Below are 14,962 nucleotides of genomic sequence, written 5' to 3'. Positions count from 1 at the left end.
ATGTTCAGAATTTTTATAAAGTTAACAACATTGTTAAAGTTGACTTTTAAATCGTTACTGCTCTGGAAGTGGAAACGCTATTCTAACAAGATTTGAGATAGCTTTTTCAGCATGACTTGTTTGTATTACTTGCTTATACTTAAGTATGTGAGAACATACTCCAATATTTCATGTATAAAAGTTAAGAATTATGTTGTAAATGACATTGTTGATTTTAACAAAGTTCTGAACAATCAGGCCCATGTCAGAGATTGGTTATGCTTAACAAATTCCTTCAATACTCTAACCTCTATCCCTTTTTTGGTCCAAAAGTAAACCTACCAATAGCGTGACCATAAACACCCGACTACCAAATGTTTTCATCTCGCTGATAATCTTCATATAGTGGAGTTTGGCCTGCAATGCAGTTAGTTGTTTCTGACCCGGAGCAGTCAGGTTAGCGTTCATCTTGAGACACTGAGCCAGCATTTTACGCAGGTCCTTCACTTTAAACGCCTCTCTGATGGACCCAGGAACAAACTTCTCGAGACCGAATTCTTTCCTGCAGGAAACAAGACAAAACTAAGTCAGGTACTTAATCAACACATATAGTGTTACAGTGCCCTGACATTAAGTAGGGTAGTTAATTAAAATATAAGCTTCAGCCTTTGTGCGGAGTTCACTGTGATTATTTTTAGGAACATCTGATAACAACAATAGTGTTTTGCCTATTTGACAGTTTGTTGTTGATTTTAGTGATGCTGTGCATGCTATATAGACAATAGTGTTACAAAAGCAACAGATGCCATCTTTTGTAATTTCTCCTTCGGTAAATTGTCATTGCTCAATAAGAATTTTTTTTAGCCAGAGTTAGGGAGTTTGCCACATGTGTAATTGATTATAGTGAACCAGATTACTACATACTCTGTCAATTCATTAAACAGCATCCAAGCCTTGGCTAATTTTTTGTTTTACATGACAGCTATCACAATGACCCTGCTAATGCAGCTTACAATATTACTTGATCTTCTTATAAAAAGCATGATTGATTTAATAAAAAGATTTCCCTTACTCCACAGTTTTGATGTTGATTTTGGTGATATTGTTGCTCATTGCATGCTGCTGTATGTGAAGTGCAGCCAGGCGTAACAACATGTCCTGTTTCAGCTCCGAGCTCAACCTCTCCTGTAGAACGTCATTCACACACTGAAATACAACAAGAAATGTATAAGCCAGGATCATAGGACTTGCTTACCGTAGACCCAAGTCAACTGGTGTCCCAGTGAACTTCTGTTTCACTGATCGTTTCAAGACGGTTATCCCATCATTTCCAGTTTAATGTATTTCAATGCTGTGTGGTCTGTTTGTGGTGTTTATATTTGTGTATATGTGGTGTTCATACGTTTGTGTCTCTAGTTCACTTTTGCCCTTACCATGTACCTCTAAACAGGATTTATTGTTGAATTTTCGACTACTGGGCTTGTCCGTTTAGTTTTCACAGTATCATTGCCGTTCTTTATAGCCCAAATGTGCCATGTTTCTTGTTAATATCCTTGCCGTTCGTTATAGCCCAAATGTGCCATGTTTCTTGTTAATATCCTTGCCGTTCGTTATAGCCCAAATGTGCCATGTTTCTTGTTAATATCCTTGCCGTTCGTTATAGCCCAAATGTGCCATGTTTCTTGTTAATATCCTTAACGCTTTTAAATAAGGCCAATAGTAATTACTATGGCTCAGCCATCATCTATAGTTGGTTATGACAATACCAAGGCTATGACAACACCACCATTTTTAGCAAAACAAAAATGAAAGTAAAATAGGAGAATAATATCCGGGCTTGTAAGCTTCTTATATAGATATTAATTTATAGATAGAAGCCTTGACAAGCTTAAGCACATGTCCGTCATTTCCACCATTAATAAGGTGTAGAAAGAACACCATAAATACTGATTCAATACGAGGACAAAATAAGACAATAGGAACACAAACAGATGCAAACATTTTAACAAACTTATTTATTCCTCTCAGCTATCCTAAAACACAAAATTAGATTACAAAACAAAATTACAAAACAGAGTGTAGAAGAGGTAAAACATTGAGAACACAGTAACAAGATGGAGATACATCACATGATGTGTTCATTTCGAGCTCTCCTAATGTCAAACCGAGACGTGTTTTCTGAGTGAAATTAAATTCTAAAAACATTCATTTTAATTTGCTTCCAAATCTTTTCAGAAATGGAGATCACTGGCATCCACAGATCAATGGCAGCTAAATAGATGTCAAGTTCACATTGACATATTTATATTTGTATCTTACTAGTGAATCTGATCTTGGAAGTTATGTGATGATGACAGATATGCTGTCAAGACCTAGAGATTTTTAAATCAATGGACTGAACCCTATTTAACATTCTAGATGGAGATCTGCAAATCAGTTGTGGTTTCCAGTAAATGATTGTAGTTCATCATAGTTGTATTAACAGATATGAGCATTTGACAAGGATTAAGTTCAGCTTACACATTTTTTCAGTGCTGTACTGTATTGCACCAATGGACCAAAGCCGATCCACTTAATGGGAAGGACCTAGTACACATTAGTTTTGTCCTTAAGAAATATTACACACAGCCCGAGAAAGTGTATATGGACTGAGGCCTAAGCTGAGGTTCCTTCACCTTTGAGGCTGACTGGCTGGTCCTTATTATGCCATATGGCTCGAAGTTGTGTGTTATGTTTCTTATATCATACCAATTTTTGATATTTTAAAATCACTTTTGACATCTTTTATTGAACCTTCATTTTACTTAGGACACTTTTCCCACTGTTGTGAAAATTGCAAAGCAGCATTCAACAGTTTTATAAAGTCAGCAGTCCATTTTTTTTGGACAGGTCCAGTTAGGCAAAAAAACCTGTATGGATCGCTCTGTCATGAAACTGGGTTTTTATTTAAATTCATTGATATATGGACTGATCATACTGTTCACTACAGGGCGGTAGTGGTCTAGAGTGGTATAGATATCTGCCTCTCACCCAAGAGGTCATAGATTTAAGTCAGCAGTCCATTTTTTTTGGACAGGTCCAGTTAGGCAAAAAAACCTGTATGGATCGCTCTGTCATGAAACTGGGTTTTTATTTAAATTCATTGATATATGGACTGATCATACTGTTCACTACAGGGCGGTAGTGGTCTAGAGTGGTATAGATATCTGCCTCTCACCCAAGAGGTCATAGATTTAAGTCGGATCTCTCCTAGTCTCTCTCAGTACTAGTACTGGTTTCTTCATACCAGCTTACAGCCAAGCAAAGGTAAATCAAAATATAAGTTGAGACTGTCCTTACAAAGGGGTTCTTATTGTTCCATTGTGTTGTGTTTCCCATTCTTACCTGCATATAGAAGTACTCAAAGGCGATGGGATCCTGTTTAAGGAGATCGTAAGAGTCTTTCGGGACAAACACCACCCGGAACATACATCGGAAATGACGAGCACCTGGGCGGCTGGCAATCTGAAACAGGAATAGTGGTTCTTTTAGCATATATTTCCTTTGGGAGTTGGGGGATGGGGGTGGGGTGGGCTCGGGGGACAGTTACAGTCATTTAAATGATAGGAGACCACACTTGATTTTTTCAGAGGTCTTCTTAAGACACAGTGATGAAAAAAGCCAATCTCAGAACTTCGTCTAGGCTCCAAATTAGTAGATTAATGATAATCTTAAAATCAGTGGAAAGGACAACACATGGCTGCTCTTCTTCTTTCAGAACAAATATCAGCATACATACATCAGTCAAAAATTGGCAAAGAAAAACTGCACTCAACTGCCCTGAGATTATGAAATTCAGCAAAATATTCATGTGTAATGATTTCCCATACAGACAGACAGCCCCAAAATTCACCAAGCAATATTTAACTAACATTTCACCATAACTCAATGAAGCAGCTGAAAATAACATCCATCAACCAACTTCTTCTCTTAAATTAATGTCATAAAGTCAGGAACAAAATATCCTGTGATATCAGTCTGTCATTTACATGAACAGCAGTACAAATTGAATTATCAATCTAATCTTTGATTTTCTGCATTAAAATCTTCAGAAATGTGCTTGATTTATTTACTCCAGAACCCAAATGCCAATCCACCATCCTATTACCATAATTGTCAGGGAAAAAATAAGATTTCCCACCAAATATAATCAAAGCTTTCATCCAATATTAGCTGCCATCATTCTGTATATATCAAAAACGGAAATATCTTACACATGGCTGACAAGACAGCTTTTATAAATAGATCTCTAACAATAGAACACGAAGAATGCTGTATTCTCCAAGATAGGCTTTGATTAAGAGGCAAAAATCCTACATCATCAGGACCGGTACAAGGATTTGAGGTTAGAGGGGCGTAACTTAAGGGCTAATCTATTTGACCAGGCCCCTCCCTCAGAATCAAAATTTATTCTGTTAAAAGTGTTGGCAATTCAACAATTTCTCATCAGAAATGGTCAATTTGGGCGTATTTTATTACTTTTTTCTCCTTTATTGAAATAAAAAGTAAACTTGGATGATTTTAGGGGGGTGCGCACCAGTTGCCACAAGCACCCCCACCCCAACCCCTGGATCCACGAGTGATCATAGCTTAATAATGCCATTTATACAACAGACATAACCTCAAGGACAGGCCTTCCTAACGTATTGTTACAGCCATTATATATATATATCTTTTTAATGGAAGTATCTGGAAACAGATTTAAGTAGCAGCCATAAAAGTGATGAAGAGTCTCAAGACAACACACAATTCACCAGAGAGAATGTTTGCATGATTATTATCAGAACACTTACAAAGGCATCGCCCCATTACCCTGAAACCTATATAGAGTAATCAGTTAATGGGTGTCATAAAAATGCCCTGTTGGTCTGAAACAGGTTGTTGTTTCAGGATGTAACCACTGTAGTATCTTCTAATGTGGTCTTCATATCACAATCTATCTTCATGTAGGTGTAACCAGATATAAGATCAATGCACTGTCGAGAGGAAAGGATTGTAAATTTTTGTGTCACCACTAAGTTTGTGAAGTTATAAAAGTGACTGACCAAAGACAAACGAAGCAAAAATGCTAAAAAAAAATAATTGGGGCTGGCACATGGATGAAATCTATACACAAATCTGCTATGCAAAACAGTATCTCTTAGCAACAGTTACTATGGTGATTGCCTTTACTCTCTTTGAAGGCCCATTCTGGGTGCCTTTGGTGTCCATTTCTCATGAGAATGGACTGTTTATGTATGAAAATATGTAAAACAATAATTGAAGGGCAAAATAATACAGTTTCCCATAGCAACAGTAACCTTGACAACCATCACATGCTCCTCCAGAAGGGTCATCAATGCACACATTTGGAGTTCAACTTGTAAAGGATAACTCTTCTTAATGTTTAATCATTTCAACTGTATACTCATAGCAACAGTTTCTCGGCAATGGTATCATGTTACTGTAGCAGGACTGTGGGATGATATGTTGTAAAGAACACTACCATATTTCAATTATTACCAACTTTAATAATATTTTATGCAAGATGGGAACAACACAACCATATTACATTATTGCCATATTCTGTATGTTGTAAAGAACACTACCATATTTCAGTTATTACCAACTTTAATAATATTTTATGCAAGATGGGAACAACACAACCATATTACATTTTTGCCATATTCTGTAACGTTTTAACAACAATAATTCCCTTAGCAACAGTTACCTCGGCAACAGTTTCATGCTCCTGTAGTAAGGTCATACGAGCAGGCATATGGGATTTCATGTTGTGAAGAACAAGGCTGAAATGGTGGATGTCCTTGATGTTCAGTTTCTCCTGCAGAGAGTTCACAACATCCTGGAAATATAACATGTTACCATGGAAATATCATACTTAAATATTATTTTATCATTGGCAATAGTCTGTCATAACAAATGTTACATGACAAAATAGAGGAAATTATTGTTGTTGGAAACAAGACATGGTGCCACTGTTTCTGGGACACATTGTTACAGACAAGTTATATTTTGATGAAAACATCATTTTTTTTATGTAATATTTGTATAACATGCTAACCATGGAAACAATAGCGGATAGTACAGAAACAATTTGATTAAATAAAACACTGTTTGAAATTTCACACAAGTTAAGGAAACATAATAACACGCTGTCATGCACTAGATTTTACACAAAATTTCCTGAATTTTTCATTTTGGAGATGACTTCATTAATCAATCACATAATTGATTACCAATTCGGCAATTGAATAAATTTAAAATAATTTCGTTAGGAAATATTGTATGTTCCGGAAAACAGATGTCATTGAATAGTAAGTTTATAATGTAAAAAAACCTTCAATAAACATTGAAGTGTGTAAAAGGTACCAAACTACACATGCTACTTTCCCGATACCGGTTTAGAAAATGACAGTAAAGCAATATGGATTTTTCAATACAATGTGCTGGCAGGGGTGTACCTGAAGCTTTTTGAATTGTACGCATGTATACTTGAATGACCCTTGAAAACATGAAGGTCATTTATTGGAGATGTATGAAAATGTTATATAGTTGGGAGCTGTAGGGTGTCCCCTTTAGTAGGAAAACTTTGAGAAATACATAAATGAAAGAACCATTTTCAAGCATTATGAATAAACTGTAACATGTAAAGTGTATCATTTATGTACATTCCCTTTTCCTCAATTTTTATTCCTGATTTCGAAATTAAAGCATTGGTCTTTTCTGGGGGGGGGGGGGGGGGGGGGGGCAAAAAATAATTTGTACACCTGGGAGTAGTGGCGTATGCGTAGGTGGGCCCGTGCCTATATACACACTTTTGGACATGGTCAAGGAAATTGGTAGGCATAAAATAACATCATTTTGAAAGGATCTTTCTGTTGACTCAATTCTGAAGACAGCTATACAAGATGTTTGGAATCATGATAGGCTTCCTCGGAATGAAGCATTACAATGGTTTATTTTGAGATGTATTGAGAAAAAGCCACTAGTGGCTCTAGCCGCCAACCATTTGGGTGAGAGGAGAATACCAATACCACTACATCGTACTTGAAGGACTTAGTCTGTACATTCTCCATGAACACTTTCAGAACGTTCGGCATGAATGGCAAATACAATAAAGACCAAGTTTTGGGTTGTGAGCTTCATTCTCACTTACCTTGACCGTGGTTTTGGTGTCATACTTGAAGGACTTGGTCTGACCATTCTCCATAAACACTTTCAGAACGTTCGGCATGAATGGCACATACATGTTGTTGTCCTCCGGTGAGTTCTGAAATTATCAGGAGAAGAATTTCAAGCTGATGTCTCTTGTAGACCATTGTAGGAAAAGTGTGATCTCAACATATAGAGAAGAATAAAAGCTTATTGCTAAGCTCTTACATTTTTAATCAGTTAGGTCAAGAGGGATTACTCAATAATTATTTTAGCCAGAATAATGGGACTTGCTTAATATACAAAGTGACATGATTTTCATGTTACATTTTATGTTATATTAATACTTATAAGGTACGGATGTTAGCATCTTCCAACGTTTGACCAACATTGTCAGTTTTACACAACAACCGCTGCCGACAACAACATTATACAACCAAGGCAATGATAATATATACTTTACTTTTATTTTTGTCTTTAACCAAAAAACAGAATAAAAATAATGTGAACTCCAAGCTATTTTTCATTTTGTGAGATCTTAAATTAGAATCTTATTTCAATGCTTTTGAAAAGATGGAGTTTTTTTTGCTGACAGACATGCATCATTCTTGAATCATAAGTCTTCCACCACCTGCTAACCAGATTTGTCTAAGACTCATAATTTTATTTGCGAAATTGTCTTGCTCTTTAAGATAATTGTTTTTCTTTTTTTTAGCCAGCTTACTCTCTAGAAAACTTCATTTCTTTTATATCAGATTTTCAAAAATAGATTTCAATTATTTTTTTAGACACTTGGACATTCTATAAGTATTATTACCATAATTCATGAAAATTGACATAAATGTTCTTTTGATATTCCCAAAAAGTCATAAATAAGGACGTCTACATGGTACTGCGGTATTGTTGACGATCCCTTACAAAATAGATTTAATAAATTAAACTTATTGGCATTATAACAAAGTGCCATAAATACTTTTTTACATTCTATAACAGCAGTATATAAGAACCTACAGATGGCACTGAGGCACCGTTGACAATCACTTCCTCAGCAAACCGCACTCGTGATGGGTTTTTCTTCAGCCGATCCTTCTTCGCAGCCGTTAGCAACGCCGACTTCCTTGACGACTGAAACAACCAAATTTAACAGAATCTTTTCAATGCACAATGCTGAATAATTTATATCCACTCCTGGCATACCAGACTACTAGTTATTATGGTTGCATGGTGTTCACTGTTTGTCTTAATTGAATCTAGTAGCCAGTTCAATTTGGTTCTACAAAGAACAGGAGGCAGAGGTTCGAAGATGGCAGGGAAAACTACTTTCTATTCAATGTAATGATATGTTCAGCCATTTTATAAAAAACACACTAGTTATTAATTGTTTTTTTCCAAAGTATAATTACATATACTAGTAGCAAATGGAATTCCACCCTTGTCTTTCTTTTTTAAATAGAGTATTTATTTATTTGAAAGTTTATTTTGTTTTGTCATTTTGGTCTACTATTAAACAAGAAACACCACAATGGGACAAAACCAGGTTTTCACTCTCTGTTGTGAGAGTCATATACACGCCGATTTAATTGTTGTGTTTGTTAACCCAATCTTATGAAAGGTCTCCAAAAACTCTTCCTACTTACCAAGCTTGGTGACAATACGTCAACCGTAACTGAAGATATTGAGTTTCAACCATTTCTCTATTTTATAAGTAACAGTAACCTTGTCCTAAGGGTCTCTATAAACTTTTCCAATGAACAAAGTTTGGTCAAAATATGTCAACCAAAACTAAAGATATTCAGTGCCCACCATTTTTGAATTTTCTGAAAGCAGTGACCTTGATCTTGACCCCTCAAGGCCTCAAACACAATCCAACAAAATTTCTACATAAACTACATACCAAGTTTGGTTGCAATATGTCAATCCAAAATAAGGTTATTCAGTACCAACCATTTTTCTATTTTTAATTAAAGTGACCTTAACCTTGAACATAGGGGCCACAATCCCATTTAAGTTCTCAATAAACTCTTCCTATATACCAAGTTTGTTCACAATAAGTCAACACTACCTCAAGTTATTCAGTATATTCTTATAACTAAGATGTTGTTTTTTGAAAACCTGGTAAATTTAATGATATTGCACTGCACATATTCTGCCATTTTATACTTTATTGTCTCTGCTGCCTCTTCCATTCAATATTTCAAAGAGATTGCAGAGCTTCTAAAAAAAGAAGACCACCAAACAAACAGTTTTAGAAGACCTACCATTTTTGTAACTTTTATGTTGTCCCAAATCAAACTGGCTATAAGATTGATGCTACTAAGCAGGTTGCATGGTAAAAGTAATCAACCTATACAGAAAATGTAATCAATGATTTATGACCATAAGATTCGATTAATTTCCATATTAAATACCACACAAGATCTTGAAACACCATAAAAAAATATTTTTTCCTGAAATATAAAAATAAAATAATTAACCGAAAAGACCCATGGTATTTTCATGAACAAAATTTTAAATAAAACTCTGTTCAGTTTGTATTTAAAGATATGTTGGTTTACATTACTGGTAGTTATTCTATGCAGTTGTACATTATGTATAAGTTTTTACAGTTTGTTTTTATTATGATAGTTCCATAACAGTACAAATATATAACTTAGCACATTATAAGTCAGGCTAACTGTTTAATGAAGTTAAAAGACTAGAATGTAACATAAGATATTAATAATTAATATAGTTTGTTTTTCTAGAATATTTTTTACTTGATAATAATTTGTACAACAATCGGCATGCCCAGTTTTCCATTTCAAAAACAAGAAATAAATTTAAGAACAATTATTTTTTTATAGCAAAGTGACTAATGCAAAACCATAAAAAACACAATAACCTGAAATGTTCATGTGTAGTCTTAAAAATAGTTAGTGCTAGAAAAAAGATTTATACGAGTGACAAAAAAGAAATTATGACCCATGACAGCATAGAAAAAGTAGATCTAAAATGTCATTGTAAATTGTAAAAACATGTTAGTATTCTAAGCAAATGATAAATGTGTTTTAAAGTCAGCAGTTAATCAAGTTCCATTCTTCATGCTAAACAAGAGCGCTAACGCACATCTGTTTTAATAAGGGACATAACTGGAAACTGTTAAAGCCAGAGTTATGGGCCTTTGTCGTACATGTGCGTTATGTTGAGGAGCAAATGCCAATGCTGGTCTGTTTTTCCTTTCAAATGAGAGGAATATCTCAACAATTGTTAAAGCCAGAGTAATGGGCCTTTGTCGTTGGGCAACGTGTGCTCTAAGTTTAAGTTAGAGATCTTGAACGGTGTTTTGGTCAAGGCTACTACTGTTTTTGCACAACGACACTAAGGCTATAAAAATACACCAACTATCATTCTTAAAAAAAAGCAAGACAACCATAAAAAAGCACCTGACATTAATAACATTTAAGCAAATACACATTAACATTAATAATATTTTAAATATTCTCTCTGCAAACAAAGAACAATGATCAAGTTGCTGGCATGTAGTATCTGTATCTGTAGTAACACACTCAGCAATGTGCACGGGGGGCCCCCAGCTTACAAAAGATTTCTACCTCACACCCACCCCTTGACAACAAGGGCTCCCAGCTTACAAAAGATTCATACCAACACCCACCCCTTGGCAATGAGGGCTCCCAGCTTACAAAAGTTTCATACCTCACACCCACCCCTTGGCAACAAGGGCTCCCAGCTTACAAAAGATTCATACCCCACACCCACGCCTTGGCAATGAGGGCTCCCAGCTTACAAAAGATTCATACCTCACACCCACCCCTTGGCAACAAGGGCTCCCAGCTTACAAAAGATTCATACCCCACACCCACGCCTTGGCAATGAGGGCTCCCAGCTTACAAAAGATTCATACCCCACACCCACACCTTGGCAACGAGGGCTCCCAGATTACAAAAGATTCATACCCCACACCCACGCCTTGGCAACGAGGGCTCCCAGCTTACAAAAGATTCATACCCCACACCCACACCTTGGCAACGAGGGCTCCCAGCTTACAAAAGATTCATACCCCACACCCACGCCTTGGCAACGAGGGCTCCCAGATTACAAAAGATTCATACCTCACACCCACTCCTTCCCAACGAGGGCTCCCAGCTAACAAAAGTTTCTTACCTCACACCCACTCCTTGGCAGTGAGGGCTCCCAGCTTCCAAAAGATTCATACCCCACACCCACACCTTGGCAACGAGGGCTCCCAGATTACAAAAGATTCATACCTCACACCCACTCCTTCCCAACGAGGGCTCCCAGCTAACAAAAGTTTCTTACCTCACACCCACTCCTTGGCAGTGAGGGCTCCCAGCTTCCAAAAGATTCATACCTCACCCCCACTCCTTCTCAATGAGGGCTCCCAGCTTACAAAAGATTCATACTCCACACCCATGCCTTGGCAAGGAGGGCTCCAAGCTTACAAAAGATTCATACCCAACACCCACCCCTTGGCAACGAAGGCTCCCAGCTTACAAAAGATTCATACCTCACACCTACTCCTTCCCAACGAGGGCTCCCAGCTTCCAGCTTCCAAAAGATTCATACCCCACACCCACCCCGTGTCAATGAGGGCTCCCAGCTTACAAAAGATTCATACCCCACAGCCACGACTTGGCAAGGAGGGCTCCCACCTCATAAATGATTTATTCCCTACACCCACCCCTTGGCAATGAGGGCTCCCAGCTTACAAAAGATTCATTCCCCATACACACCCCTTGGCATTTGGAGATGAATTACATTAAAACCAATTTCCTTGCACATGCAAAACTAAAATATTAAGTATGGACTGTTCCCATGCTAGCTGAAAGTGCAAATACGTTGTTGCATTAATAGAAATATTTTAACTGCAACATAAATGCCAATACCAGTCTATAATTGCAACCACTTAGAAAGATCTGTGATGGTGCCAACATTCAATGAGAATTTAATCATTTACAAAGACTACAAGAAACAAGTATTTTTTTTGAATTCTGAAAGTGGAATAAGCAGAACATTGTTGAAACTCCCGGGGGTGCCAATGACTGAAAAGAAAGTCCAAGGGGCCAATGTAATTAACTGTGGGTCAAAGGCAGTGCCTGTGTTAGGGTCACAAGATGCTTTTCTCCTTGAGCCTAAGATTGCATTAAAGCATAGCTGTACTTGTTTTTTATATATAATGGCTAAAAAAATAAAGCCTAAGAGACATATCACTTTGTGATGATGCTCACCCCTGGACTTAAAGCTTTATAGCTCATTGATACAGTTTTAGCAAGTTTTTAATCAACAATTAACCATACCCAATATAAAGGTCACAGAATGTTTTAGATAGATGTTATTGGCACAATATGGTGCAGTTTAATACATTTCCCAGAATACACTGCCCTACCTCCTCCATGGTAACATCAGGCAGGTCTGCCATTATGTCTCGTAACATACACAACCAACCGCTCTTCAAGCATTACAAAATACAAACATCAAAACATATGGCACTCAGAACACAGGGTTTAAATGTTACAGGTGCATCCAATCAGTCAGAATACAATTGTCTATAAGCTACCAATAATTGGGTTTATTTCCTGAATTGTTCAGTTTACTAGGCCTAATGCAACTATCAATGTTTTGCTGTGCATTGGCGACAGTAGGCATATCGAAGACTTTAGACAGTGGGTGATTTCCAACAAACCAGACTTTGACATGCCTGGTGATATCAGCCACGCGTGTCATGGCCAGATTGTTTTCCCCGTGTCTGGCTATAAACATTTTGAGCAATTACAATTTCATCTGAATGATGAGATGCCCCTATAACAAGAATACAAGATAGATACAATCAAGCATCCTCGGCACCCAAGCGTATCATAACCTATATGATACCCTGGGCAAATTGGCTACGGAAACTTCGTAAATCTTGAATATTCATAAGCATTTCCAGACCAATGAAATAGCCGAAAACAAAAAGAAAAGAATCTCCTTTGTGAAGAGCTATCAGCATATTTGACAATATCCTGCCTTAAACGATTCATAAGCCATGATATCATTGGATTATTTCGACCCGAGATTACATTCGTAACTTCTTGGCCATTTCCGCATGCATGAAGTGTGTCTCGTGCGACCAATCAAGCAGCAGGGTATCATATAGGTTATGATTCACTGGGTGCCAAGGATGCAATCAAGGGTATCACAAACTTTTTTCATAACATTAACCTTTCTGTTAACAATAGGTCTAACCATAACATACATAGCAGAAGAACAATGCAACCAAACAGACACACAAAAAGGTCATAGAATCTGGTAAAAACATCCTGTTATTTAAGTTTGAAGAGGGGTGTTAAAAAACAAGTGGAAAAGTGCTCTCTTTATTCAAACATAAACGAAACTCATTAAAACTTTTAAGATATGTAGATCGGAGTATAGCGTATAATAGATGCCATACAAATAATAGTCGTACATCTGTTTATAATTGAATGACATGTTACATCAAGTAAATCCACATTTTTACCCATATTTTTTTAACACCCCTTGTACAAATACGGTAGTCTAGAATTGACATAATTATTCCCATATTTATCTACTGAGAAAATGAATGAGACATAAATGAGAACAAAAGGATTGTTGTTATACAGATTATGACAAATGGTATACGAACAAACACAAAGTAGTCTACAGGTATTAGGGACATCGAACATTCATTATTGTTTGGTTCTGAATTACTTTGGTTACAACAATCGACCAAAACATAAACCAACCAATGTAACCGGTGGGGAGGTACACAAATCTTACCAAAATCAACTGTAATGACAAAATGTAGGATGATGAAATTGTTGAGTAGTTATATTACTGAAGGTGCCTCATGTACAAAAATCAATTTTATATCATTTAAAAGGATATTTCTTGCTGAATAACCAAAACGTGAAATAAATAATTGATAATAAATTATATAATTTTTTATGAATTTCCTATTGCAGTTAGTATTTAGTTCTCTATTTCAACTGGGGCTGAAGTGATCGATTTTCAAATATTTCACGTCTGTTTGTAATACTTTTCCCATAATGTTATGTTTACTTAAAATTCCTCTAAATGAAACCCTTTTAACCGTTATCAAAATAATATGCCCCCCTCCCCCAAAAATGGAATTTGAATATAATGAAAAGTAAAGTTGTTTCGAACCAGTGAATTGCTTTAATTACAACCCTTTGCTACAATTTTTTACAAAGAGAACACTGCCACATTAGCAGATGACAAAGATCATCCTTTTCCTCAGTTGACCATTAAGGGCCATAACTCAAATACTTTAGCTAGAGTGATAGGCTTTGCTGCAAATAGTCGTTGGTAAATGTGTACCCTTGTAAATACACTTCTTTGCAGAAAAGTACTGCAATCATATTGCTGATCTATTTGACATTTTATTTTTAACAACAGATTGCATCAGACCAATAATTAACTTATTATAGCGTGAAGGTATTACTACACAGAGTGCCAAGCACTTCATTAATTTCCAAGACAAGCCTACTAACTTTGGCTAGATCTTTTAAGTATTTATAGCCTCATCTTCTATTTTCATTCATTAGTGTCTGCTAGGAACATCCCCTAGCCCGGTGCCCAAGAAAGTAACTAATGAAAAGTTGTACTCTTAACTAACCACCATTAACAGAGGTTTAACAGCTTAACAGCCATACAAATGGTAGTCGTAGGTAGAAAGGTCTATTTTCAAGAACACATAGACGCTGATATGGCTTTATAGTCATGACAAATTCTTCCATAATGTGAATGACATTTA

At 36.4% G+C, this 14,962-nt stretch overlaps 1 protein-coding gene across 6 annotated transcripts in view; it reads right to left on the bottom strand.

Annotated features, from left to right (window-relative positions):
* The window catches only part of LOC128229029 (uncharacterized), a 75,403-nt gene that overhangs the window by 28,422 nt on the left and 32,019 nt on the right, over positions 1–14,962 (bottom strand). For 4 of the 6 annotated variants that reach the window (XM_052940666.1, XM_052940669.1, XM_052940670.1 and 1 more), the window contains exons 7-13: positions 12,575–12,637; positions 8,182–8,295; positions 7,175–7,288; positions 5,729–5,860; positions 3,364–3,483; positions 1,052–1,185; positions 322–541 (exon numbers count right to left, since the gene is read on the bottom strand). In XM_052940666.1, the coding sequence (XP_052796626.1) occupies positions 322–541; positions 1,052–1,185; positions 3,364–3,483; positions 5,729–5,860; positions 7,175–7,288; positions 8,182–8,295; positions 12,575–12,637 (897 nt within the window). The remainder of the gene's footprint in view (positions 1–321; positions 542–1,051; positions 1,186–3,363; positions 3,484–5,728; positions 5,861–7,174; positions 7,289–8,181; positions 8,296–12,574; positions 12,638–14,962) is intronic. The other 2 variants (XM_052940668.1, XM_052940671.1) reach the window with 1 other exon arrangement.

The sequence above is a fragment of the Mya arenaria genome, chromosome 3 (assembly GCF_026914265.1).
Source record: "Mya arenaria isolate MELC-2E11 chromosome 3, ASM2691426v1".
Classification (NCBI taxonomy): domain Eukaryota; kingdom Metazoa; phylum Mollusca; class Bivalvia; order Myida; family Myidae; genus Mya; species Mya arenaria.
The sequence above is the reverse complement of the archived record's forward strand: the minus strand, read 5'-3'. Positions and strand labels throughout refer to the sequence as shown.